Here is a 27585-nt window from a genome sequence, read left to right as displayed (position 1 = left end):
TAGTAAGTTCATCGCACCATAATCAGCTGTCTACAATATGACCTGAATAATAATGAATTAAAGTAAAAAAATAAAAATACAAAAGAATTTAAGTTTGATTACATTTGTACTCTTAAAAGCTGCAAGACATTTTTTGTTAGTTTTAAGTCAGAAAGCATCAAGGAGCACTAATTCTTATAAAAGAACTGCCTCAATGACAGACACACAAAATGTGTTAGTTCTGGGACACTGTTACTATTTTAGTGCCCCTTAACTGGCTTTTGCTTCTATACCTCCTGTAGAAAGGCAGTAGAGACAGCAGCATGGCCATGAATTCAGAAAGCAAAGTCCTGAAGGTACCCTGGATATTAGTTGTGATTTCACTGGAAATTATGAATAACTGTCTACTTACAGCTTTAGATTATCTTGTCTACACCCAGAAATGACTTGGCTACACTCTTCTTTGTCCATCTGTAATTCACATGTGCACAGAGCAATGGTGCTAGCATCTGCGGAGTTCAACATCCTTTATATACCACAAGTTATATTGTGTCAGTTTTCCTTCAGCTTCCAAGACAGATTGAAATACAGACTGCTTAAGTATCAGAATAATTTTTATCTTTCACCTTTGAACTCCCACAAAAGGTAAATTACTTTTATTTTAAAATGTATGCAAATACACAGTATGGAATAAAAGAATAAATACAATCTGGCCCTCTAATCACTCTCTTACAAAATATACTGTCTTGGCATTAGCATGAAGTTAGAGGCCAGTAAGTGGTGTGCATCCCTTCAATCACATTGTTCCTGAAAACACAGAATTTGCTCATAATAATGAGTGGACATGGTAAAATATACATCGAAAATAATAATTGATTTCTACAGCATTTATCCCCGTTTGTAATCTATACAGTGTTCTGATCACAGAGCTAAGCACTTTTCAGTAATGCTTTAAGCAGATTAATGAATGTAATTTCTATTATACTGCAAGACTGAACATTTTAAGATTGTGAGCTTTCATATAATTCAAAGTAATATTTTAAGAATGATGTTTCTTTTCTTCCCCTAAATATTACTTCATCATCTATCTCTGGCACTTATATTTTGGCAATGATTCTGTAAAATTTGGCTGCATCAGTACATCACAAAGCCTAGCTGTGAAAAAATGGTGCATCCCTTCACTACCTCTAAGGTTAAATCTGTTTCATTATGGATATACACAATACAGCATATCTGAAGTCTTTCATGCCAATTACTACCACCTATCAATTTGCAAATAAGATTTTGAGATATGCAAATATATAACTCCATGACACAAAAACTCTTAGAAAAAATACAAGGTTTGTTTTTCTTGAAGTATCCCTGTCTTTATAAGTTGTGAAATAACGAGCCTGAGATAATGAAGTATATTCTTTTTTCTCCTTTTCTATACAACTGCTATTTAGGAGACAGAAGAAAATCTCATAAAATTATAAAATACCTATTATTTTATTCTTCTTGAGTCAAAAAATTAACCTTCCCTCAGCTTAAAAAATATGTTGTCCTTGTCTATTAGTAAAACAAGAATTCATTATATTTTATGTTTACCTAAAATTATTTATTTCTTGAACAGTATCATTTTTATATTATTAGATATTTTATTAATACTAATCTGTTTCTACAATCTCTGTAAATTAACTGCTTGTCAAAAATATATTAAGTAGGAAGATTCATTCATATTACTCTTTCAAGAGTATTCATTTCAGTGCATCTTAAAAGCATATTCCTGGATGTACTATCTTTATCCCTTGTGCATAATATGATTAATTTGAAATAATACTAGTATCAGTAACAATAACTGAAAATTTTATTTGCATTGTGTCACTCTTATAAATCTAAACTGACTCACAAATACCTTATAAACAAGTCTTTCAATAATTCTCTCAAATTCTAATATATTAAAATGGAACCCTAAGTAATTTATCAAAAGATACATATGAAGCAAATGTTTTCAATGGGAAAAAAAAGTCAGCAAATTGTTCATAAAAGAGATAATAAAATTCTTGGATTTATTTATTATAGGAAATGATTTCTGAATTTCATCAGTGGGTAAATAAGTAATTTGTTTTCAATTTACAAAGTGAAATTATACTTTCAATTAAAACTTCATTCTGCTTTGGTTTTGTCCATAAGTCACATCGTACTGTCCCCGTTATCTGATTGGGTCATTTATATAACTAACTAACCTATCACAAACTGGAAATCACAAGACAGTATTTTTATACCACATATATATGTGTATACAATTTGCAATTCATTATTTCTGGAAAGCATATAAGCCTTCCAAAATGGGGACAAACAATTCTAAATGTTTTTACACATCTAGCAAACACAACTTATATTTCAAACAGCATATTTGTTCATAAAACTCTTCCTTTTTTCATGCAGCATTGCTTTTACAACAGCTCAAATGTTGAAACTGACGAACATAAAACACTTTCAGTAAATATGCAGTCATTGGGGCTTAAAATGACCATTTTATAATTATTTCAAGTAATAAAAAAGTAGAACTTGAATATTCAAGGAAAATTAATACACAAGTATTGCAAAGAGAGCCAAATTAAAAGTTGTCCACAGCCATTTTTTAATTAGTCATCTTCAAATTAGTACTTTTAATCTAATTTTTAGGTAACTGAGCTGAACAGCAGATATTAAACGCCTTGCTAAGAGTCACATACAGACATGCTAGAATGTATTGAACCCTCTCCAAATTGCTAGCTTTATTTCCCTCAGGGTAGACTTTTAGGAGAATAAAAGGGAAAATCACTTTTACATTGCAATTGTTAATTTAGGCTAGAAAGAAAATTATTGAAAATATCAAATACATACTTATCAACTAAGATAAATATGATAATTAGTTACCAGAGACAATAAATACAAAATTACTCCACTATGTTAGAGAAGATTTTTAGGAAATTTTCATTTCAGTGATGAAATATAGTAATTTAAAAATTATAAATAGTGCTTTTCTATAACATAACACATTATACAATATCAGGGTTCATTAAATTAAACAAAAGCTTTGCCTGAAGCACAAAATCAAAATACCATTGTAAAGTCCATGCAGCTTAAAGTATTCACCTCATCTTTTTAAGTAGTGAGCTTGACAATATGAGGCAGAAAAATGGAATGAGATACACTCATGTATTTTTTAAAAAAAGTTTTATACATGTTTGTATTAGTGATTTTTTTTGTTTAATATATATTTTTATTGTAAACCCTACACATATAGTAATCTACTTTCTAATTAATTATACATGCACTTTGTAGAATTATTATTATCTTAATTTCTCTTTTATTTTCATTACAAGCAAAGTATTTTTGAAACAGTCTTGGACTTATGATACAGGCAAAACATTACTATTTATTTCACTAAGCAAAGACATCTTACATATAGTTTGCAAGCTTGTAAGATGTTGAAAGTTAATGAAACTACAGATCAATAGCATTAGAAAGGTGAGTCACAGTCATTGTGATCTGTAGAGCAGTAAACTCTAAGGCTGCTTCTGAAACTGCTAATAATCAGATTCTTCTTGCCCTTGCACTTTCTGAAAGTAGCAAAGCAGAAAATGGAGTGAGCTGTGAAAATGAAACTAGTTTCAGAGCAGTTTCAAGAAAAATGATGGTTAAGGAAAAATGTTCTTCATGCAACATTCCAAACTTTAAAAATATGTTGGACAGAAACAAATTTCCTTAAGATTACCCTGAATTTTAGTATCACAATGTTGAAAAGACTAACTTTTTTTTCAACACGGTAAAATCTGAGTTATCACTGAGAGCCAAGAGAAGCCTTTGCACATTTGTTCTTGATTAAGGAAACAAATGTAAAGGGTAAACTATAAAGATTAGGATAGTTGCCTAGCTGTAATGATGCACTAAATAGATTTACTAGTCAAAGTCTTTCTTAAATATATCTGTGTAAAGAATACAGTGGGATCGAGAGTAGCTGCAAGTACATTTCTAATAGCAATATTATAATGTACACAACACATTCAAAAGATATTAAAAATTTGTGAAATTTCTCCAACACAATTAATGAAAATTTTACTGCAAAATTGCCATGGAGATCTTTGGTTGCAATACTTTTCTACTCTCCTAATCAAATGTGATTTTTGAAAATCTGTCTTTATCAATTTTACATTATGAGGTAATTTCAGATGTCAGAATATTAATTATACAAAGTATGCATGCAAACCAAGTCAATTTTTTGCAGACAGGTGTCAGTTACAGTGCCTGAACATAACGCTGAAAGGCTTCAATGGAAAGCTAAAATGACCTTGCATAGGGCATAATCTAGTTCTAGTGTAAGTACTTGCCTATTACAGGTCCAAGCATGGAACAGAAACAGCAACAGAAAGCTTCAAATTTCACATGCTTGTATGACATTCAGGACTTGTTTCTACAGGTAGATTGCACCACCTATGGAGTCTGCACCTTTGAACATCAAAATGTTGAAGCACTAGGAGAAAGTGTTTAAGCTTCTTTATAAAATTAAACTGGTTCCATTCAACACATTTTTAATGTGCGCACATGTGTGCACACATGGTTGTATCATTTTTTAGATATGTCCCAGAGGTTTACGACACAGTTCAAAAGCAGAAACATGAACGACTATTTTTATGCAGTAAAATATAGCCATCAACCCAAATGAGAATTCCACTTTAGAAAATAATAGGTGGATGTGATGCCGTGATATTTTTATATTTCTGGGCACTACCATGAGATATAATTAAAATCTTGTTGCTAATATTTTTAGGATTCCTGAAAAGATCACTCACTGCATTATAAAGTCCTGTCCTATTTGACTTTTGTTGTGATCATAAATATAATAAAATCTATTTAAAAATTAAATAGTAATATATAGCTTACAAAAAGACCTCTACCATTCTCAAACAAGATTTAAGTTCCATTAGTTATTCCAATTGTATAATTCTTCAGTGACCTTTCTTCAACATGTGTCAAGATTTGCAGCATTCCATCTCTTTTCTTTCTCAGGCTTTTTCATCATATATCTACAGAATAACTGTGAGTCACTAACAGCACGAGCACTGTTCACTCACACCATGATCTTTAAGACATTCAAATAATAAAAGATGGTTAACTTTCCCCCCCATTCATGTCTTCTCCTTTATCTAAGATCTTAATAATAAGCAATATTGAAAATGCAATCAAGCCAAATGCAACAAGGAAAAGTTCTTATCAAGTCTATGGAGAACACGAATTGCAAAGACAATGGTAAGTATAAATGAGTTTGGAAAAAATCAAGAGAGCCAGACTTCGGGCAACCTGTTCCAATAAATTAAAATCATAGGAACACAGGATCTGAATTTATCTTTTCAAAATTCCATTCAGTTTGGTTTTGATGCCAGTGGAACCACATAGGTTTAATTAATTAAAAAAATTATTTATTCTAAGGCTCCAAAGAAAGCTTCTAACTTATAGAATCAAATATAAGAATCGGTTTATCAGTTATCAAAAAATTAACATCAGTCTGTTGGTATAAAAAGACGATTTAAAAAATGAGAAGCATGAACAGAAAGTGTTTTGAGACATCTGGTCAGTAAGAACAATGAAAATGAAGTAAGAGCAATAGGCAGATGAAGCATTTTCAAGCATCATTAAAGCTTCTTTCCTTTTGAGGACTCATCTTCTTCAAAGAAGATTCACAAAGAAATATCCTTAGTATCATCTAAAGAATACTTTTATCATTATAGATTAAAGCAAGATTTTTCCCACACAAAAACACAAACATCATGCTATTCTACACCACTATCTGTCTTGTTCTTATTGTTAAATAAAAGTTTGTTTACTGAAGGATTTTCAGTCTTTGTGTATTAATAGTCACAGTGTCTAATCTCACTTGGATTTGCTGGACAAGATCAAGTGGTAAGCATGCAGCTCTCAGTCTGGAAGCAAAAAGTCTGTAAAATCGCATCTTAGAATCATTCAAGTTGTGCGTACACTTGGTATAATGGGTCATGAACTCAAAGAGGCTAAGAGTATGTTTCATTATTGCTATGGCACCAGTCCTAGTTTCACTTTCCTCCTGTTTCGCTTTTGATTAGTTTACAATATAACCTTGATAGTAACCATCATGCTTCATAAGTGACCTATTTCTTCTCTTCATTCATAAACACAGGATTTTTAAACAATTCTACAGTTAATATTTATGCCAGTTGTCCAAACTCAGATTGAAAAAAAAAAAAAAAGGGGATTGTGGCCATCCAGTGAAAAAACTGAATGACAATATCTTTGACAGGACTGAATAACCTGAAACAGTCTAACAGTTTGCTGGTTAAAGAGATCATCAATATTACTCAGTACTGCATTATCAAAACCTTATCCACCCCAAATTAAACTTAAAGTAAATATACTTCAACACTGACAAGGTAATTTAATGCCCTTAAACTAGGCAATAAGCCAGTTGTCAGCAGTTCACACTGGAGATTTGTGCATCTCCAACTTGTTACTTCCCACTTCAAAATATTACACAAGTAAGTTCAGTGCTTTGCTGAAAAGATAAAAACAAGGCTTTAAATATTCTGTTTCAGCTTCACAGTTCAGTTTTGCCAATTTATACAGATAAATCAGCTCTAAGTCACTGACTGTGAGATTCAATAAAGTTCTTTCTTTAGAAAGATATAGGCCCTTAAAGTCTACTTCATGATTTACAAAAGCATCACTAATAAGTGTTCCTGTTAGAGCCTTTGACTGCGACTTTTATATGATGGGATTTGTTGTCTTCAGTGAAAGGTGATAATAACAACCAGGGACTGCAGGCATGCAAGGATTTAATTGACAGCCTGCCCTAGACACAAAGGGCTGCATGCAGTTTACTTATATAGTAGAAGCAGCAGACAGTAATTATAAATTTAATTGGAGCTCCAGTCAGTTTTCATACATGAGCCAGTATTTACAATCAGAACTGAGAACCACTCTCAGTTCAGACGATACAAGTCAGGCAGACCTCTTATCTGAGTAATTATGTTTTTGCTCTATCTCCCACTTTCACAGACACCATATTTTGGTGAGTTCTGGAACATATTCTGACAGTTTTTCTCCTGTTATGCATTTATGACTCATTAAACTAGATTTCCAAAGTTATTCATGTTTACAGTTATACAGATGTTCTGAAACATGCGAGTCAGTTATCTGACTACCACCACAATCAATGTCAGGTAGGCATCTTCTTGCTTAGTGTTGTTTACATTAATAGGTGCTCATCTACATACGTAAAACATTGAAATACTATTGAAAATTTGTCTCACTTTAGGGGGTGTGGGAGGAAAAGGGTAAGTTGATGTAGGCTTGTTGGATTTAAGTGAGGGATAAATTTAGTAAGATTGTGTTCTAGCCCGTACTCAGAGACTAGAGATGGCTGGACTTATCCCTTAGCAGGTAGGCCAATTACTGTCATGACTGTAGTCCTGACACCAGATACAGAAACAGCCTGTCTGCTGTAGGTCTGGTTGCATTCAAAAAGAGCAGTCAGGTTCATGAATAGTAAGCTTTATTCTTATGCAACACCTGCAGATTCTTTGAGATTGCCAGCAATAAATGCACTGAACTGCAGAAGAGCTATATAGGTCTACAGACAAAACCAATAGCAATCACAAGCTCAGTTTCCCAGGTAGGCTCTTGGCGTAGCCAAGGTCACAAATCCTACCAGAAGGCATCCTTTCTGAGTAGGGGTGAGGAGAACAAACCATTGATCTGTCCCTGCAATTTGGTATCAAATTCTCATCCCTCTAAGTTAGGCATGAACTCAGGTTGATATACAGCCACCATACTGCCAAGCGTGTCAAGTGTGTGTGTGGGGGGGGGGACTGTGGTCAAGCCACCATTCCTTGAGCAGCATCACAAAACATTTCTAGGTATAACTTCTGAGCAGTCGTGCAAAACTTTTATTGAGAAAAGCAAAACGGACTGCATGGCTTTCACCTCACTTGGTGTTTCTCCCCAGTGCATGACAATACAAATTACTGGATCTTCACCCTATCTTGTGTCTCTGCTCTGGGCACCAGGTGTTCAGCAACATTGGGCTTTGCAATTTTCCACTGCTTTGTGCCTCCAACACTTCCAACAAGGTTCTATTATTTTAAAGAGGAAAATCACAGATACTTTAACAACTATGGAAAAGCCGCTGAGAAACACCCAATCCCCAAAACAAGAAAATCCTCTGGTAACAGTATAGCCTATTGATGGCACCAAGAATTTACCTTATTTTCTTTTTATTTTCTTCTGTAGGTGTGTTGAACTGTGGTTGTGAACAGTAAGAACATTCATACATCTAGAAGCAGAGCCAGGATATCATTGAAGAACAGGTGGAAGTGCTATTCAAATATTAATTAGCATACTCCACTACTTAGTAGTGTGATTATTTTCACAGACTGGGAAAGCACATGTGCGTATTTTTCACAACACAATTCAACACATTCACATAGATGTATTTGTGATTCCTAATGTTATCAATAGACTACATGATTTTCAGTGTTCTAAAACCATACAACTCCAATTATTACTGCCTAGTAATTAGTACTGGTTAACATTCCTCCCAACATCTGCTGCTTGTTGAAATATCTGCCTTTCCCCTCATGTAGGCATTTTTTTCAGCTACTGGTACCAAAGAGCTTGTAGATAGACCTACCAAAGCACCAGCAAGAGGGACGTATATAATATAGGTAGAATTGTCACTTTTGAGTGTGTTTTCAATAGCTCTCTTCTGGGTCTTCACCATGCAGTTCCTTCTACAAAAGTTTTTCTTCAGAAGTGTTACTGATTTTTACAAGCCCTTTTTTTTCCCTTTGGAGTGAAGAACCATAGCATGTTAGGAATTTCCTCTATTTTCAATTGACTTTTCTGTAATATTCAGAGTTTTTATACAATTTGCTTCTGACTGAGACTGGGGCAACCATATGACTGCTGTACTTAGTGAAAAAGGAAAGATTACATACACACAGAATTACAGACAACAGAGCCCCATTAGGTCTGTTGATGCCTTCCCATGTCCATGCAGATTTACTCTCTATGGTACATGTTCTTCGTCATTTTTTGCTATTTCTTGGTTTTAAATGCCAATATGAGAAAAGAAAATGTATTGAAAAATGTGTTATTCTCTTATCTGCTGCACACAGAAATTTGCTCTAGTTCTTGCAAGAAAACAAAGCAAAAGAGATTAATTTCCTTCACTTTATTTATCTGAGAAACTTCTAGATATATACTCTGTGGCTAACATCTTCAGGTTAGCAAGAGATTCATGTTGTGTAACAAGCACAGCATATCTCAAATGTTCATTCATTCATTTTTCAGTGAGCAGACATTTCTCAACTCTAATAGACCTTTGCTAAAAAGCTAAAGTCATTCCAGAAAGTCTCATGCTCCCATATACACATTCCTAAACTCACATTATCATATATTTGAACTTTTATTTGCTTGCACAAAGTATCAGTTTTCTGCCTGCACCTGTTTTTCTTTGGCAGATCAATCTATCTCCTGTATTTCTGCTTGTACTGTTGTATAGAATGTGTTGGTGGATTGACATATTATAACATCACTAACAATACTACAGACTTTACTAAAACTAACTACAGAATGTCACCATTATTTTACCTGGTCTCATTTGTCTAACATTCAAATTATCTGAATGAAATAAATAAAACTTTAAACATGATGACAAAAGCATATAAAGAGTTAATGGGCAATGTTGATCAACTCCAATTCTGGCAGTTATATAAAAGGAGTGTGAATTCAGATGTTGTTCATAGCTGAAAAGAGCAGATAAAGAACCCGAATCATGTATTAAATAGCAGAGAGAGGCTTAGGTGCCTATAATTGCCTGTCTTTTGTTTTGTTTTTGCTTTTAATTACTATACCACCACTTCCTTGCTTTGCTCAGGTTTATACATTCTGTACATCTGCATTCTTCACTCATCTACTGGTTTATAAACACTCTGGATTTAAAAATTCATGCAATGTACAAGGGCTGTTAAAAATTACAAGCTATTCTAATTCTCTTATTTCAATTTATTGTGTTTATTATTATTTTGTAGGACTGACCTTGGAGGATTCCTAAAGATACACAATATCACATTATACTCTGAGTTATTTTGAACTTGCTTTGTGTTCTCATGGATTTATATTTGAGCTTATAGTAGGGCTATGATCATGAGGAGAAAGATTTCAAATCACACCCTTTCCACAATAGATGTAAATTTGACCATCTAGTCTTGTGTTCGTACACAGAAAAGAAAGGAGTGGCCACCAATACTGAAGCCCTGACACATTAAAAATCTGATCAACCTGCAGAAATGTAAATACAACCAAACATCATCGTTACTGAGATGTGAGAAGATGTAGGCTTGAGAAAATAATGTCAGCAGTGACTTTAATTTCCTTTATTAGGTAACAGACAACCTGAGCTGCCATTGGTTGAGTCTTGTTCATTTGTCATGTAACATCAATAACTCAACTTCAGTTTTGCGGAACACATTTGAATTTTAGTAACAAAAAAATCCCCTGACTCTTTTCTATCTGATAATACTTGAACTTACGATAGCCTGAGTACTTTTGAGATCCCAGTGACACTACCTAGGAAGTCTGAGCCTGACTATAACAGCTGTTAATGACCAGTTTGCACAATGATAACAATGGATAACTTGATAAAAAAATGTAAGCACACCGTTCAAAGGCTTTGGTTGTAGACTACAGGTTTTAAGAAGGGAAGATTCCCACATGGAAGAGCAGAGAACATATAAATATGAGGAAGGCATTTTTTCTCTTTCGCTTGACTTCCTTCCTCCCACCTCCTTCTGCCACTTCTAATTCTATGGGATTTTAGCCCAACACAACTTTCAGAAACAAATTAATTCTATTAGAGGAGCAAGATGTGATACAGAGTGTGTTTGTATAGTTGTAGAGAAAAGAAGGATTTTCTATATGCCATAGATGGGTGTCCCACAGGAAACTTACTGCATAGGCCATTCATCTTTGCTTGTCAGAAAAAGCAGCACACAGTGGATTGACAGATGCTCACTGCATACCTTTGTTCTCAGTGAAGATTTATCATTCATACTAAAAACTCCCCCATCCTTAAACCAGTGAAAATGAAAGGGAAAATAAACTCAATTAAAAAGAAATGCTGTAAAATAGAAACGGGTCAAAATTACATCTCTAATCAAATATTTCCTCTGGGCACTAGGCAGCTATTAGGTGTTTTGGTGCAAGCTTAAGATGCCTCACAAAAGCCCTTTATCTCCAAAAGTGCAAATAAGGTTAATGGACTCATTTTCACTCTGTAATTCTCTGTTCTTCTTTTTTGTTTTATGCAGATAATTGGAAACAACAAAGAAACATCATTCTCTAGAGCTTAGTAGGGAAAGGAAGTTCACTTCTTTCCAAAAATCCAAATTCAAGACAAGGAAGAGAAGGAATATAAAACCAGTGGGGAGAGAAGAATAGTTATACAGAAGGGCAATAGGCAATTAGCACCCACACTCCCACATACACCAGCACCCATTCATGCAATCTACAGAAATGCCTGATCTACAGCTTCCCCTAACTCTTAGGCTTGAATAAAACATCATTGCTGTCTGTCCTTTGGGAGAATCTTAGTAGTACTGGGAGACAGTACAGGCTAGGCACAAAGGAAGAAAAAACCCCACAAATATAACAGTACTGAGCATAATTTATTCTCTAACAGAGAAATAAAGAGTCTTCATTATTTATTTTTATGGTTTACTTATGATTTTTCAAAACTAGAAAAGTCAGTCCTATGAGCAGAAGTCACAAAAGATTCCAATTTCCACATCTCCGTTATTCAAATATTGCTGTATATGATGTAAATCTCTGGATTTGGTGGTCAGTGATGAGCATTTCTATTCAAATGAATGAATAAACTAAGGAATAACCAGAATATATTTAGGAACTAGTTTGACGGAAACTGAGTGTCAATCAGGTCTGGCTTCTCTAAAAAGCCAACTTTTACAAATTGGTAGTTGGAGGCTGCTGCTAGACAGCGAGGCTGACTTTCGAGGCCCAGCATACCATTCGGTGTCTAAGCAAGTTATTCTTTAGTTAAGGCCTTCAGTGTCCACACAGTGTTTAACTGGCTCTTATTGTACCCATTTGCCTGTACAGAAGAGGGAGGGAACACTCTGACTCAGGCTTGTTCCTGCCTGTGCCAAATTTTCTGATGTCAGGAATAAACACACAACTGTCTAAAGTCTCTGCATTCCCCCTATTATTTATGTAGTTATAACGGACTGAGTCATAATCAAATTCTAATCAAAATACTGCGAATAATATTAAGGACTTTTTCAGATATCACTGCAAACCCATCTTTGTAAAAGTCAGTTTAATATTTCCAATATGTCTGGAATTTTCATCATTACATTTGGCATACATTTGGTCCTTCTTGCCCACTCAATCTTTAATCCATTTCCAATTTTGATAGATTGTCTACTTTATAATAAAACTAATATTATGGGATATGTCCAGTGCAAAGTTATGACAACAATATATGAAAATTATAATTTTCCTTAAAAACAGACACTGTCTCAAAAATTCACATTCAAATATGTGGTAATCATCTTACAATAAAAGCTGTAGTTATTTTCACATAAAAGCTCTATCAAGTGTTTGCCGTAATACTTTGAAGCAGTACCCATTTTACCATAATTATTTTTCTCTTTAAATTCTCCAGTATATTTTTGAGAAAATATTGCACTGCAGCAGTGAAATGCAACCTTTACACCTTTTCTTCAGTAAAGACAACACCATTGCCTGTAGTATCTATTTGCTATATTGACACCAGGAGACCAGAATACAGAGACACATACTTATTTTGAAATTAGGGAAAGGTAAAGTTTGGAGAACAAAATATTTGCATACGTGTGGTATCTCTTTCAAAGATGAAATGGGAAAATTTAAATCAGAAGAGTGTTCAGAGACTTCTAGAAATGCTACAAACACAAATTCAATGGACTGCGCTTTCTCAGTATTTTGCAAGATCAAGAAATATAGCAGTGGGATAGGATTAGTATCACAACATTGATCTTTAAAACTGATCATTTAACTTCTGCATCTGTGATGTATGTTTGAATTTTAATAATACAAAGGTTTAATATACAAAATACCTGTAACTATTGTATTCAGACCTCTAGCAAAGAAATCTACTGGATTCCTTTTCACATTTAAAATTTATCATCAGAGATTGACAATTCTTTCTGCTAGCCACCTAGCAGTTTGCAAAAACCCCCAAATTTCTACCCTCTGAATTCAAGAGGCAGTTGTCCCTTTCCTAACCAATTATACATATTTGCAGAAAAAGAGTATTTGACACTTTCTTATCTGAGCTTTCTCCTAATGAAACTAGAGAACATCTCCTTTGATGACAATTACCAAGCGGTGCAAAAGTTTGAAGTTCCCCACTATTCTCACCTCTACATCCTCTTCTTGCAAATGTTACTTATTAACAGCCATAACTTGGAATGCTTATGAAGAAAAATAAGGAGGAACACATATGTGTAGAGGGAATACAACAAAAATACATTTGCCTCATAAGATGCAGATCGTGAGTATAAAAATTTGGTTTCTAATATGTATCCGAAAGACTGGCTTTAAATTGCAAGTATCTTTAGTTAACAGATATATATAGCAAAATAACTAGCATATATATATATAGCAATATTCATGTGAGAGCATACTAAAATAAATCCATTCCTCAGATCCAACTCAGAAATAAAGCTTTGTCAGATTCACAGCTACAGTCAACTAAAACATAAAAGCACAGTGTTGCAAATGCAGACGTCTTATTTTGAAATAAAATTGGACATGAAGGTGAGGACAGTGCTAGAGTTTTGATATAGCTTTAGAAGAGCTTTCAGATTATAAAAGATAATAAGGAAAAAATTTACCATAATTTACACAATGGGACCATATATTTGGGTGAACAGATCTCGGAAAAACACTTCAGTGAATTCATGATTGACTTTCATACCCCATTGGAACAATATCTGCATGCACACTTTTTTTATGGAAGGAAGGTAGAATTATAAAATACAGGTCAACAATTACAAATCAAGCAGATTTCAGAATACAACTGAAATAACAAGAAATCAACCCGTATTTTGATTGACAAAGGGTATAAAAACTACCTGGAGAAATTAAACAATTTGTCCCTTGCAATCAAAGAGTCAGAGGTAAAAGGCATTTCAGAAGAAATCAATCAATCTTTCTCCAGAAATGTAATAATGGTCTGGGGGTTTTACTTATCAAAATTAACAGAACTTAACACTGGAGGTATTATGTATGGCATTTATTTTCATTTTCTCCTATGCGTGCTTAATAACTTATTGAGAATGTCTCAGACTGTTCTGACAAATTGAAGGTACTATATTTTGACAACAGAATAATCTTCATGCTTTAGCATGTGGCAAGTGGCTATGTTAGAACTCTTATTTGAAGCAATATGCTAAAAACCCCTATTCAGGATATTAGCTGAATTAAGGATATTGGAAAAGATGTAATATTATTACTAATTATAGCATCACAGTTATATTTTATTTTGATTAGATATTCACCTTGTAAGTTTGGGAAAAAAAGAAAAAACAAACAGTTTTCAATACTGATAAATTCTACATTTAAAATTTTTATTTTCTGCCTGAAGCTTTCAGATGCAACTTCACATGCGTGAGATACTTCAAAAGTACAATTTACAGCTCATTTTTTGATCTTAGCACATTTGAGCTTGCTGAGAATACTGCCCAAGATTGCAAGTCATTGTTGCATTGGATGCTTTTTAAAAAACCTGTCTAGCACTACAAAAAGTAATACATCTAAATTAAAAAACACTTAATAACCTTCCCCCTTAAGTTAGTAGTGTAACAAAAATATTCTTGGCATGCTAAATATTTTTCTTTACTATAGAAATTTAAATACATATTTTAAAAATCCAAGAGTTTTGATGGCCTTTTTTTCATTTTCATAAATGCTAACATAGAAGAGCAAGAGGAATAAATATTAAAGCTACAATTTGCAAGAACTCTTGATTATATGGACTGCCAACAGATAGAAATACTGAACAATCTAAGGCTTCAATTTATAAGAGCTTCTTAATTACCCATAGTCATGACAGCTGTTAAAGAAATCAGCAAAAAGTTAAGACCAGTCTTGAACAATGATGTTTTTGTTCTCAGGATTCCAAACATTAAAAGATAAAGTTTATCTCTCTTCTCAGTTCATATAATTGAACTACTAATGGAAGGTTACCCTTTCAGTTCAGAGATCTGAGAAATCATTGCAAGCTAGATTGACTCTTGTTACAGAACTTCTCAGAGTTTCTTTTGCAAGGATGAGGAGGTGTAGAAAGATTCTTAAAAGTGAAATAAAGTTTAGTGTTTTATGTTTTGATGAGCAGCACCCAGCCATTTTAGACATATTAAGACCTACGTGAATTAATTACATCCTGATCTCCATTTCACCTATTAAAGCAGATTAAAAGAGAACAGCACTTTAAGCAGGTACTTGTTTTGATGTTTTTTTACCTCCAAATAAATATTTCTCTCCAGTCTTAACTTGTAGAGGGCTGTTTGTTCGAACAGCTGAAGCTTCATCGCCATCAATGGTGAGGACAGCAAAATTTTCCTTAGCTAGGAATCGCACTTCATGCCACTGCCCGTCACTGAGACCAGAGCCTATGAAGAACAAAAAAACATTGGAACATTTTACTTAGTCCAGTATTTATTATCTTTAAGTGTTTTGTGTGTCTCAGGCTCATTATGCAAGCTTTAATGAAGGTTATTGCAGAAATGAAATCATTTTGGTGTGATAACAAGGAATTGTTATTAAAGTAAATATTACCAAAAAAATAACATTATATCATAAATACAAGTCTTGGAACTACCAAGGAGTCCACATTTTCAGGTATAATTGTATCTAACTACAGATATTATCACTCACCTTTCTCATCAAAAGGCCATATGCCACAATTTAGTAATAAAGAATGTCTTAACTATTTCTATGATCAAGTTCAGAAAGAAAAATACTAATTAATCCATTTAAATATAGTGAGTAACAAGCCCAAAGGGCACATTATGCTTGTGATTGCTGCCTTTTTAAAAAGCTAGATATTTCCAAGAAAATGGAAATCAAAAATAGGAAGGAGAAAGGCTCATGTGGAAGCTGAGCTCACAGCTAATCCTGTCATTGTGGTGTGAGGCTAGTCACCAAAGATGAAGACATCATCCCAGAGGCACTGCAAAATCAGCAAATGTCTGCCAAAACCCATAATCTTAGGGGAGCACCATCCTCCCAATACTGACAGCAGTGAAGCATATGGATATGTTCATTCACCCAGATCTTTTAAAACAAAAGCAGAATTTATATACTTCTTGTACTTCCTGTAGCATCTGGCAGGAAGACAGCTTGCCTGACATGTTAAACTGTCATTGAAGAACTGTGAAAGAGTGTTTGTTCTGGTCATTACTGTGCAGGCAAGTTATGCTGAGTCGACAAGTAAGTAGCAAACACTCTACTAAAAGCAAATTCCAAATTATAACACCTCTTAGGCATGATGTTTTCTCCACCTAGATAAAGGTGCTAAGTCACCTTACCAAAATGTCATTTGCCAGAATAAACCACAGAGCAATACAATAAGCTGTTTCTAAAATTAGGGGGAATACACAATATCAGAAGTATCATGAAAGATAAACTTTCCAAATATTCAAAAGAATGTTATCTTCTATGAACAAGGAATAATATTAATGGCAAACAGATATATCTCAACATTTAATGAATATTTTTTTCCCCAATGCTTCCACATATTTGTCTAAGATACAAGATCAAGTCCTGAAATAACATGGAGCATTATACCTTAGAATACTCTTGGAATATTCATCAGTGTGAATAAAAGACTCAGAAGCCTCTTAAAAAATGTATCAGTAAGAAATGTTTCTACCAAAGCTTGTTCAATCTGGTGTAAGAGTAGATGAAAAACCTAATATCCTAAACATGAGAAAAGTTTTCTTCATTTATAAGCTCTTTTTTCACTTTCATTACATTTGACAAACAAAGAAGAAACAGAAAACCACATAATTAAAACCCAGATAAAATGAATTTCTACTGATAATACACTCAGAAAGGAAAAGAAGATACACCTTTTTATAGACTTCCAAACGAAAATTGTTACAGTGTGTGTTACTGCAACTGAAGTTTATCAGAAAATACTTAAAATGCCCTTGTATTTTGCCCATATTAAGCATATTTGTTTCTACAAGTTGGCATTGTTTCTGTGCATTCCTGAAAGATCACACTGTTTCTGCTTTATGAACTCTTCACTGTATTAACCACAAAATGAACACGAGTTAAGTCTGTTGTCCTCTTAGCTACAGGTATTAACCATCCCTATGGATCTCTATAGTATGACAGTAACATTCTCAACTGTTCTGGTACAAAGTTGACACAAAAATTCAAGTGCAATTTTATGTTTGTATAGAAAACCTTTTACTGCTACATTTTACTGTGGAATTTACTTATGAATGCTGATGAGGATTGCTCACTATCACTCAGCAAGTGCTCACGGTTGTCTTTACAGAACTCTGCTCCTCAGTGTGTAACTATGAGCACCTTCTATCTCTGCCACTCTTTTTATCTGCTTTTTACTTACACGTGTTTTAGAGGTAGTAGTGTCAACCTTCCTTGCTTAATGGGGTAATGCTCTGTTCCAGGGACTTAAATTGTTATTGGGATACATGGTATATTCTACTATAGGGTATAAGTTTGTACAGCTGCATGAGTTAATTTTATTTTAATATTTTATTACATACCTCATATATATTGAGGAATTATTTTTGTTTGAACTTAAAAAAAGTCAAGCTTAACAGATCTTTCCATAAACCAAGACTGAGTATTAAGGCTAGAATACAGCTCTATTCAAAGAATTTTCAGCTGGAATGTTTAGAATGGAGAACATCCCAAATGCACAACAATGACTTCTCATTGCAGTTTGATTTCTCTCATCTAAGCTGATCAATATATTTATTTGCATTCTTTTTTTTTTTTTTCTACTGTAACTTTCTGGTATACAATATTGAGAAAAAAAAAAGAAACATACTGCTGCCACTACAAATTCCCTGCTGAGTTCTGGAAAAGCTGGTTTCATATGCAAATTAAATATGTTAACGAAATGCATTCTCTCCATCTAGGATTTCTATTTAAATGACATTATTTTAAAAGTAGGACTCTTGAGGTAAGCACTTTGATTGAACAAGAAGGAACAGATGTTTTGTTTATTACAGACATGGAGGAAGGACTAGATTAACAAATACCAAAAAAGCACAAGAGTTTAACACATAATGGAGAATTTAGAAAGATAACATCTGGTCGAGTTATGCACTGAAGAAAACTACTAAAACTAGCAAAATACTGTTAATCTTGTGTGATCAAATCTTCCTGTAAAAGGCACTGACTCATGCAGTGGCTATTAATGAGTGCTAGATTACATAGTCTGCTGATATACATTGACAAAATTCTTCTGAAGTTAACAACATAACATCTGCTACATCAGATCAGAACCTTGTAATTTTGATGTGTGAATGTAACCCAAAATTCAGTTACAATGTTTAAGAATAAAATAGGGAAAGAATAATATCATTACCAATCCATGAAGCACTAAAGCAATGTAGGGCTATAAAGCTGCATACTGGTCTTTAGCTCCTACTGTTGTATTAAATATTTTATATTGTAGTTTCTTATAAATTCTGATTAGGAGATGAAACCCTTAATAGTCAAGGTGGGAAGACTCTAGAGAAGAGCAGGGAGCAGACACATGAACAAGCTTCAGAGGTGCTGGAAGTGACAAGGCTTTCCTGGGTATTCAGCAATGACTGTGTGGATTCCCTGTAATCCAGGAATCCTGAAATCCAGTCAAATTTTCTCTGCCAATGGCAATACCCACCCTGTCTGGGGCTCATTGTCACTGTTTTCATTTTAGCTAGCCAGCCAGCCCTATGGTTCATCTGTGGATGATGGTGTAGTTGGTATTCCTGCCTAATGGCTCTAATTCAGTACAAATTTGCACTGGTATTTCTGACTATAGCAAAATAAACCAGCAATATTTTGTTTGAAACATTCAGCTGTGCTCAAATATACAGCAATATATGCCATTAATATTCAATCAAAATAAAAAAATCACCAGGCTTTAATTACTAGAGCCGTGCTCTTCTGTATTTAGCTAATAGTATTTTTAAACTGGAAAAACAAAACCACAGCTCTTCCTGTGGTAATATTTTAGATACTATATGCAATAAGCTATCTAACTATATAATCTGTTTTAGGATTTATGACTCAGAAAAGCCCTTTTCGTTTTTAATTTTATTCAGTTTTCAGCTATCCAGATGATCAATAAGATAAAAAAGTGGGAAATGAAGCCCTTGAAGGGATTTTAATGATGGAAAACTGTTCTCCAACAAAACCTAAACAGTTATGACAAATTTTGTCTTCATGTTTAGGCTCAGGGTTCTTTTTTTAAGGTGAACAGTTGGAAGCATGCCAAAATTTTGCCCATTGGTGATTATTTATTTATACTGAGTTTTCTCTGCAAATTAATGCCAGCACAAAAAGATCAACGTTCAGCATTAAATACATCTATAGACTTGTATATATAGGCTGTATTAAAACAAACAAACAAACACACAGGAAGGTAGGTAATTTTCAGTTTTCCATAGTTAATACTGTTGTGCAGTAAACTGAAATTAGAGCAAATACATATAATCACAGCGCTACTGACTATGACATTCAAATCTATTCTTATAAGAGGTTGATTACAGGTGATTTCAATGAAATGGACCATAAACCTTGCAAATAATGGTCAAACTCATAATGATTTTTTTGTTCTCTCTTTTACTGAAAATGAATAAAACCAGATGAAAGACTCTTTGCACTTGCATGACAGAAAAAAAGTCATGTTTTGCAAATTCTAAGCTTAGACACTTGTAGAATCTTGTGCAACTGCTGAAACAATTTTAGCTTTTCAAGCACAGATTTCTTGCTCTCCTCTCACTGCTCTTCTCACTTTCTTTGTTCTCGGGAAAAAGATTATATTGTTATTGTGCCTTAAATATGAAAATATATATACCTGGAAATTGGGATCTCTACATGTGTTTCAGTTTACAGAAAGGATGCTTTTTTAAATGAACAAATACTCCTTTTTACACTACTTTCTTTCTCTGTTCCAGTCCATGTCAAGTCAGAAAATGTTGGCTCTAATAATGCAATCTGCTACCCTTGAAAAGTACGGACTTTTGTACATGCTCATCGGTAATCATCTCAATGAATGGCTACAGAATTAATCTTTAATAAGAAATAGAATATGTCTGCATGTTAATCACTTAGCATAACTGTTCCTAACTTCCTCAAAACTCTTTCCAGATCAGCATCTGGCTTTATCTGTTTTTTAACTGACAACACTATAATTACCATGCAGCATTGTGGCCCATATCCAGATAATATATCATCATCTTTTAGACCTGAAAACAGTTATCTACATCTTTAAGAGTACATAGAACACAATCAACTACTTTCTTTACTTAAAACCACACACATGCTAATGCAAAATCTGATCTATTCTTAGGTTTCAAATAATTTCAATAGTCATTACTGAAACTGGTAATTTACATACTCTTTATCCAGCATACACATTACAAACAAGAAACCTCCCAATTATTTTCAGAAAAGGGTTTATATTTATTTTTTCTTATTTTTTCTTGTAAATTATAAGAAATAAAACATCTTAGAAATAGCATTGTATTCATAAAGTTTTAACTTCATTTTATAGTTTTTACAGTCACTTACCAGATGCCATTCTGCACTGATTATTATTGTTATTATTTATATGCTCAGCATCTTGATATTTTGAGCTAACCAGAACTTTCCTTTTCATCTTATGAAACTTAAAAGTACTTGTTTTATGACTATTATTCTATCACATTTATCCATATTAGATATATTTCTTTAGCTTTCTGGGAGGAGGCCTTTCTGAATTTTAAGCCCTTCAGTATCACTACAATTACTTATAATATTTACTGTATATTTAATATTTAGATGGCTAGATTGTGAAAAGAATACAGCAGGTAGCCTACTTTGCTTTTTCTTCTCTTTAGACTAATGAAGTTCAGATACCTACAGGAGCATGGTAGAGATAGTGCCTACTCATTGCATATTCATGCTGGATAAATAATACATAAAAATAAAATAACCAGGTATTCCAGATAGGGGAGGAAAGTGAATATGTAACTTTTAATTTCATAACACTGAAATATTCAGTGAAAAGGAGTACAGAATAATTCTTATTTCCTTAGATTTTCTCAGAGGTGCCCAACTTGAACACTTTCACTTTGGCTTAGAGTACAAACAAATTACAAACAGAATACAAAGAGAATTACAAACGAAACAGAACTTGGTGGGGAGGGTTATGTCAGTAAGAAAAAAAAGATAATAAATGCAGAAAAATACTCCATGTGGCTAAAGGTAAACTGGCATTTTTGTGACCAACAGCAAAATCAACTGTAACTTTTTTTTGTTATTGAAATCCCTGAGACAAGCTTCTTAGTGAAGGCTCCAAATCAGCAAGAATATTTAAAAGCATTCTTCAGTAGGAGGTCACTCAAGGGTATGAAACTCATGCACATCTTTAAATACTCTGCCACACTGGGGCCTAAATGTGTCTCAGATATCCAAACAGGTCTTTCAATGCACATTTTCTAGCAGTTGTCAATTCATGATTGACAGCTTGAAGCATAAGATGAGGAAGAGGTGATCAAGCTTTATCACCTTACTTGTGGTACACTAGAATAGCGTTATGTTGTTCATTTGGCAATACTTTTAGATCAGCACCTGTAACACTTTAATTATGCTTCTGTTTAGAAGATAGACAAAGCTCTAGGCATAAGATTTTCTGAAAGGAAATTCACACAGCAGCACTTTTCATGTCTTAATCTTATACAAAAATCCTTTTTATCATTTTATCTTCATTGTACATATGACTCACATAGTAAACAACAGAAACATTGAACTGTTCTTCTAAACACCATATCACACTTTTTACAAGGATTTAGCTGAACCTCTGCCTCTGTTGCAGAGGCATGAACTGTAAAAGAAACAAACCCACTGCTCCCCATCAGAAAAAAAGTATCAAATATGGGCAGAATCTAGAAAATACCAATGACCAATGAATTATTCTTTCTTCATTATTATTTTTTATTAAACTACATTAAATAATGTATTCTTTCAACTTGGAATACTCCACTGCCAGAGCCAAACAGTACTATGTCTGCAGACTGATTTTCTTTGAATGACTGCCCATGCTGTGCTTGAGACCCTATTAGTGACACCTTGAGGCTGGGCTTAACCTTGCTTTAGACCAGTTCTGCAGCCATAAACAAATGCAATGAACTCCACACAGCAGAAGGCAGTTTTGTGAATAAACCAGACACCTATAGAGGTGGAGGTACAGGTTTACATGTAAATTACATTTAGTTTGTTGCTGGAGAGTGTGTGTAACTATGTGTGTCCCACACAGTGGACCTTGTTTTGTATTAGTATCAGTCTCAAAGCCTGAGGAATATATTTTCTTCGTATGAAATGAAGTGCAAACTAGCAAGCTCCAGTCTAGTGTGCAAATGACATTGTATGGACTTTCAGGTCTCAGCATGAACTGTTCTGCCCTGCAGATCCACTCCTATGCTGCTGCACTGCTCGCTACTGCAGACATAGCCAGGTCTAAAATGTTGAAAGCATTTGCTGAGGACATTGGGATCTGGATTTTAAAAGAAAACAGCCTGTTCTCTTCTATCGAAAGCCTTCAAGAAAAAAGTGATAAAACACCACCCCACCATAGAACTTTGTAGGTATTAGACCCACTGCAAGGGAGAAGTTCAAATGGCATTTCCCTGCCCCAACAAGAATATCTTTACTCCAGAATTTGCATGTATTTAATTTTTCATTTGTATTAAGTAGGTGCATTTTTTTCAAAACCAGAAAGCCAACAGAAAAAAAAAAAAAAAAGAATACATTTCTTAGTGAATCAGAGTAAAGTCTTAATGTAGTGATCACTTGAAATGATCCACTTCATTAACTAAAAATATATTTTTTTCTACATTATGTTTTCTTTGTTAGGGGCACAGTAGCAGGCACATGTAAAATAAAATGTAATAAAATATACTCTGTCTCAAAGGGAACCACAATAAGAATATTTGGACCTTAGGCAGTGTTTTTTTAAGAAAACCATAAAAACATAATTAAAATGCTAGCATTGCAGGACTGTTTTGCATTTTACTGAGTATTGCCTTTCACAGACTCCTCTTGGACAATGCAATTTATATGTTGAAGTCAAGAAGAAATTCAGCAGAAAGCAAGTACTCTGACTCTGTCCATGAACTCTGTCTTAGGTTTTAAAAGCATATTCATTGTGCTCATTTAGGAGGAACTATCTAATGAAAGCAGCCTTTCACCATAAAAGAAGCTATAAGAAGCAAAGAAACTTGGAAATGTCTCCAGCCCCTCTGTTTCCCTGCCAGTTCAACATGGCAGCATTTCCTCTCATCTGCACCTTTCGCTAGGGGTTGTCAAAGAGGAGTATGCAATTTAAATGACTAAACCTTATGCCTATGAAAAGGAATCAAACTATCTATTCTTCAAATATACATTGCATTATATTGCCTGTTGTCGTCTGAGCCTGCTCAGCAGCTAAACGCCCCGCAGTCGCTCACCCACCCTCCCCCACTTGGGAATGGGGAGGGAATCGGAGGGGCAAAGGGAGACTCGCGGGTTGAGATAAAAACAGTTTAATAACAGTGACAGAACAATACGCTGACAGCAGTATCAGCGGGTAACGTACAATACAGCTGCTCACCTCCCGCCGACCGACACCCGCCTGCTCCCGGCCGGCGATCCCCAACACAAAGGCCCCACAGCCACACTCCTGGAAGTGAGAGCCCCTCGCTGCCTGCTCCTGCCTTTATATAGTGAGCATGATGTCACATGACATGGCATATCGGCCAATCCGGGCCCAGCACTCCAGCTGTGCCCCCCCCCCCCCCCCCCCCCCCCCCTCCCCCGCACACAGGTGAGGGCACTGGGCCTGGGGAGCCCCTGGGGTCTCAGGGGGCTGCAGCTCCTCCCGCTGCCAGACCAACGGGAGCTCTAGGCCAGCCCCAACCAGGACAGTGTCCACCCCTTATTCCATATCATTTGCATTATGCTCACCTTCCATATTTCTAATACATTCTCGTTATTTACTATCCTCTTCCTTGGTCGAAGACATATGCACACAGATGTCATTTCCTCAGTCCATGGTCCCTCACTGCAGGATGTACCATGAGTTCATTTGGTCCATAGCTTCAGGTTCCATCTGCCATAACAGCCCCTTCAGGCAGGAGGAGCGGTGCTCGGTCAGTAGGGCAGAGGTGTCCTTGGACCTGGCAGGAGGATGGCATGCAGTCTCTGTTGCAGCTGGAGCTGGTGGCTGATGCATCTGATGGTGTCTGTATTCACAGTCTGCGGCAGGCGCTGGGCATCAGTTGCTGAAACCAGTCCTAACTTCATCCAAATTCACGTTTTCCATAACAAAGCATTGATAGGGTGCTGTGGTGATTAATCTAATACAGCTTATTGGCTATTTTCACCTAACATTAAGTCCCCTTGAGGTACACATCAGAATTCCCCGTCCTTCTGCATTACCCACCAAGTGCACCCGGGTCCTTGGGCAAAGGCAATTCCACGTGTGGGCTTACCTTTACCTGAAGGAGGTATAACCCAGATGGTCTTCCCCAGCAGGTTTTTGGGGTGCACTACCAGGACTCTGTCTCCACCTACAGTACGTAGAATGTTTGACTGCGCAGGGCCAGCCTGGTTGGCAGATCCTCTAGTATTGACTAACCAGGTGGCCTTTGCTAAATGTGTGTCCCAGTGCTTAAAAGTTCCACCTCCCATTGCTCTCAGCATGGTCTTTAGTAGCCCATTATACGGCTCAATTTTCCCAGAGGCCGGGGCATGATAGGGGATATGATATATCCACTCAATGCCATGTTCTTTTGCCCAGGTGTTCATAAGATTATTTCAAAAATGAGTACCATTATCTGACTCAATTCTATCTGGGGTGCCATGTCGTCACAGGACTTGTTTTTCAAGGCCCAGAATAGTGTTCTGAGCAGTGGCATGGGGCACAGCATGTGTTTCCAGCCATCCGGTAGTTGCTTCTACCATTGTGAACACGTAACGCTTACCATGCCGAGTTTGTGGGAGCGTGATGTAATCAATCTGCCAGGCTTCCCCATATCTATGCTTTAACCATCTCCCTCCATACCAAAGAAGTTTTAACCGCTTGGCCTGCCTGATTGCAGCACATGTCTCACATTCATGGATAACCTGTGATATAATGTCCATAGTTAGGTCCACCCCTTGGTCACGAGCCCATCTGTATGTTGCGTCTCTTCCTTGATGGCCTGAGGAGTCATGGGCCCAGCGAGCCATAAATTTTTCACCCTTATGCTGCCAGTCCAGATCTACTTGGGCCACCTTAATCTTTGCAGCTTGGTCCACCTGGTGGTTGTTTTCATGTTCTTCCATTGCTCGATTTTGGGGTATATGAGCATCTATGTGGCATACGTTCACAACCAAGTTCTCTATCCGAACAGCAATATCTTGCCACAAATCAGCAGCCCAGATGGGTTTGCCTCTACTCTGCCAGCCACTCTGTTTCCACTGCCGCAACCACCCCCACAGGGTATTTGCCACCATCCATGAATCAGTGTAGAGATAAAGGACTGGCCATTTTTCTTGCTCAGCGATATTTAAGGCCAGCTGGATGGCTTTCACCTCTGCAAATTGACTGGATTCACCCTCTCCTTCAACAGCTTCTGCGACCCATCGTGTGGGGCTCCACACAGCAGCCTTCCACTTCCGATGTTTCCCTACAATGCGGCAGGACCCATCGGTAAATAAGGCATATCGCTTCTCATTAGCTGGTAGCTCATTATATGGTGGTGCCTCTTCAGCTCGGGTCACCTCTTCCTCTGGTGACATTCCAAAGTCTTTGTTCTCTGGCCAATTTGTAATTACTTCTAGTATTCCTGGGCAGTTGGCGTTTCCTATTCAAGCCCACTGTGTGATGAGCGCGACCCACTTACTCCACGTAACGTCAGTTGCATGATGTGTTGAGGGGACCCTCTCTTTGAGCATCCAGCCCAGTACCGGCAGTCGGGGTGCCAAGAGGAGCTGTGCTTCTGTACCAATCACTTCTGAAGCAGCTCGGACCCCTTCATATGCTGCCAGTATCTCTTTTTCAGTTGGAGTATAACGGGCTTCAGATCCTCTATATCCTCGACTCCAGAATCCCAGGGGTCGACCCCGGGTCTCCCCTGGTGCCCTCTTCGTCTCTCCAGTCAAATACTGCTAGTGCATTCGAATGTGAAGATGGAGCACTCCGTATAAACTTCCGCCACATGGGCCGGGTGCATTGGACTTCATCTGGGTCTGTGGGTAGCCACGCATCGTCTGGATCATAATAAACCATCTCCCGCACAGCCGGTTCCCTCAGGTATCGGATACCTCTCTCCATGGCAATCCACTTACTTAGATGACATGTAAGATCTTCCTTGAAGGGATGTCTGTCCCTCACGCCTGACAGTAGTCGTCTCCAAAGGCTGAGCGTTTGTGTCTTTCTTCCAATAATCTTGTCAATGCCTGCGTCCCTGGACAGGGATCCCAGTTGCCTGGCTTCTCTACCTTCTAATTCCACACTGTTGGCCCCACTATCCCAGCATGGGAGCAGCCAGGTAAGGAGGTGTTCACCTGGATTGCAGCTGAAATCCTTTCTCATGTCTCGTAGTTCACTCAGGGATAGAGATCGGATGATTACCACTGGCTCTGCCTCCTCCTCCTGTTCTTGTGACGGCCCTGGTTCATCATCATCTTTTACAATGCGAGGGGATTTTTTAGTGTATTTCTTCTTTTGTATGGGAGCAACTGATACTGTCGTGGATTGATTCTCCAGTTCACCTGCACTACTTATCATAGGGGTCGGATTGGCTGCAGTGTCTGTCGCTCGAGTTGGAGTGGCTGCAGCTGGTGGAGGTGTCAGAGTGGTTGCAGTGCCGGTTGTTTTGCTCGCAGATGCCGATATGTCTTCCTTTTGAGGGTACTGCATGGTGGCAAGCAGGGTTCGGTAGGCATGGGCCAGGCCCCAGCATGTTGCAATGATCTGCGTCTCTCTTGAGGTGTCAGGATGACAGCACACCTTTTCTAAATATTTTACTAATTTCTCAGGATCCTGCACTTGTTCAGGGGTGAAGTCCCAAAACATTGGAGGTCCCCACTGTCCTAGGTACTTTCCCATGCTACCCCACACTCCCAGCCACTCATAACTCTGCAACCCTGGGGTAGACCTCTGGGTGGTGTCCAGAAACAGTTGCTTAACCTGAAACAGAACCTGAACCACATTCAGGAACACTACAGCTTCCAGAAACAAGACAACGATGTTAATATGAGCATTCCATGGATATTCAGAGTTCTCAG

At 36.3% G+C, this 27585-nt stretch overlaps 1 protein-coding gene across 1 annotated transcript in view; it reads right to left on the bottom strand.

The window, feature by feature from the left end:
- Positions 1 to 27585, bottom strand: part of CNTNAP2 (contactin associated protein 2) — a 1392626-nt gene that overhangs the window by 599148 nt on the left and 765893 nt on the right. The window contains exon 9 of the mRNA XM_042806379.1: positions 15561 to 15710. Within this exon, the coding sequence (XP_042662313.1) occupies positions 15561 to 15710 (150 nt within the window). The remainder of the gene's footprint in view (positions 1 to 15560; positions 15711 to 27585) is intronic.

This window comes from Tyto alba, unplaced genomic scaffold (genome assembly GCF_018691265.1).
Source record: "Tyto alba isolate M040663 unplaced genomic scaffold, T.alba_DEE_v4.0 Super-Scaffold_46, whole genome shotgun sequence".
NCBI classification, from domain to species: Eukaryota; Metazoa; Chordata; class Aves; order Strigiformes; family Tytonidae; genus Tyto; species Tyto alba.
The sequence above is the reverse complement of the archived record's forward strand: the minus strand, read 5'-3'. Positions and strand labels throughout refer to the sequence as shown.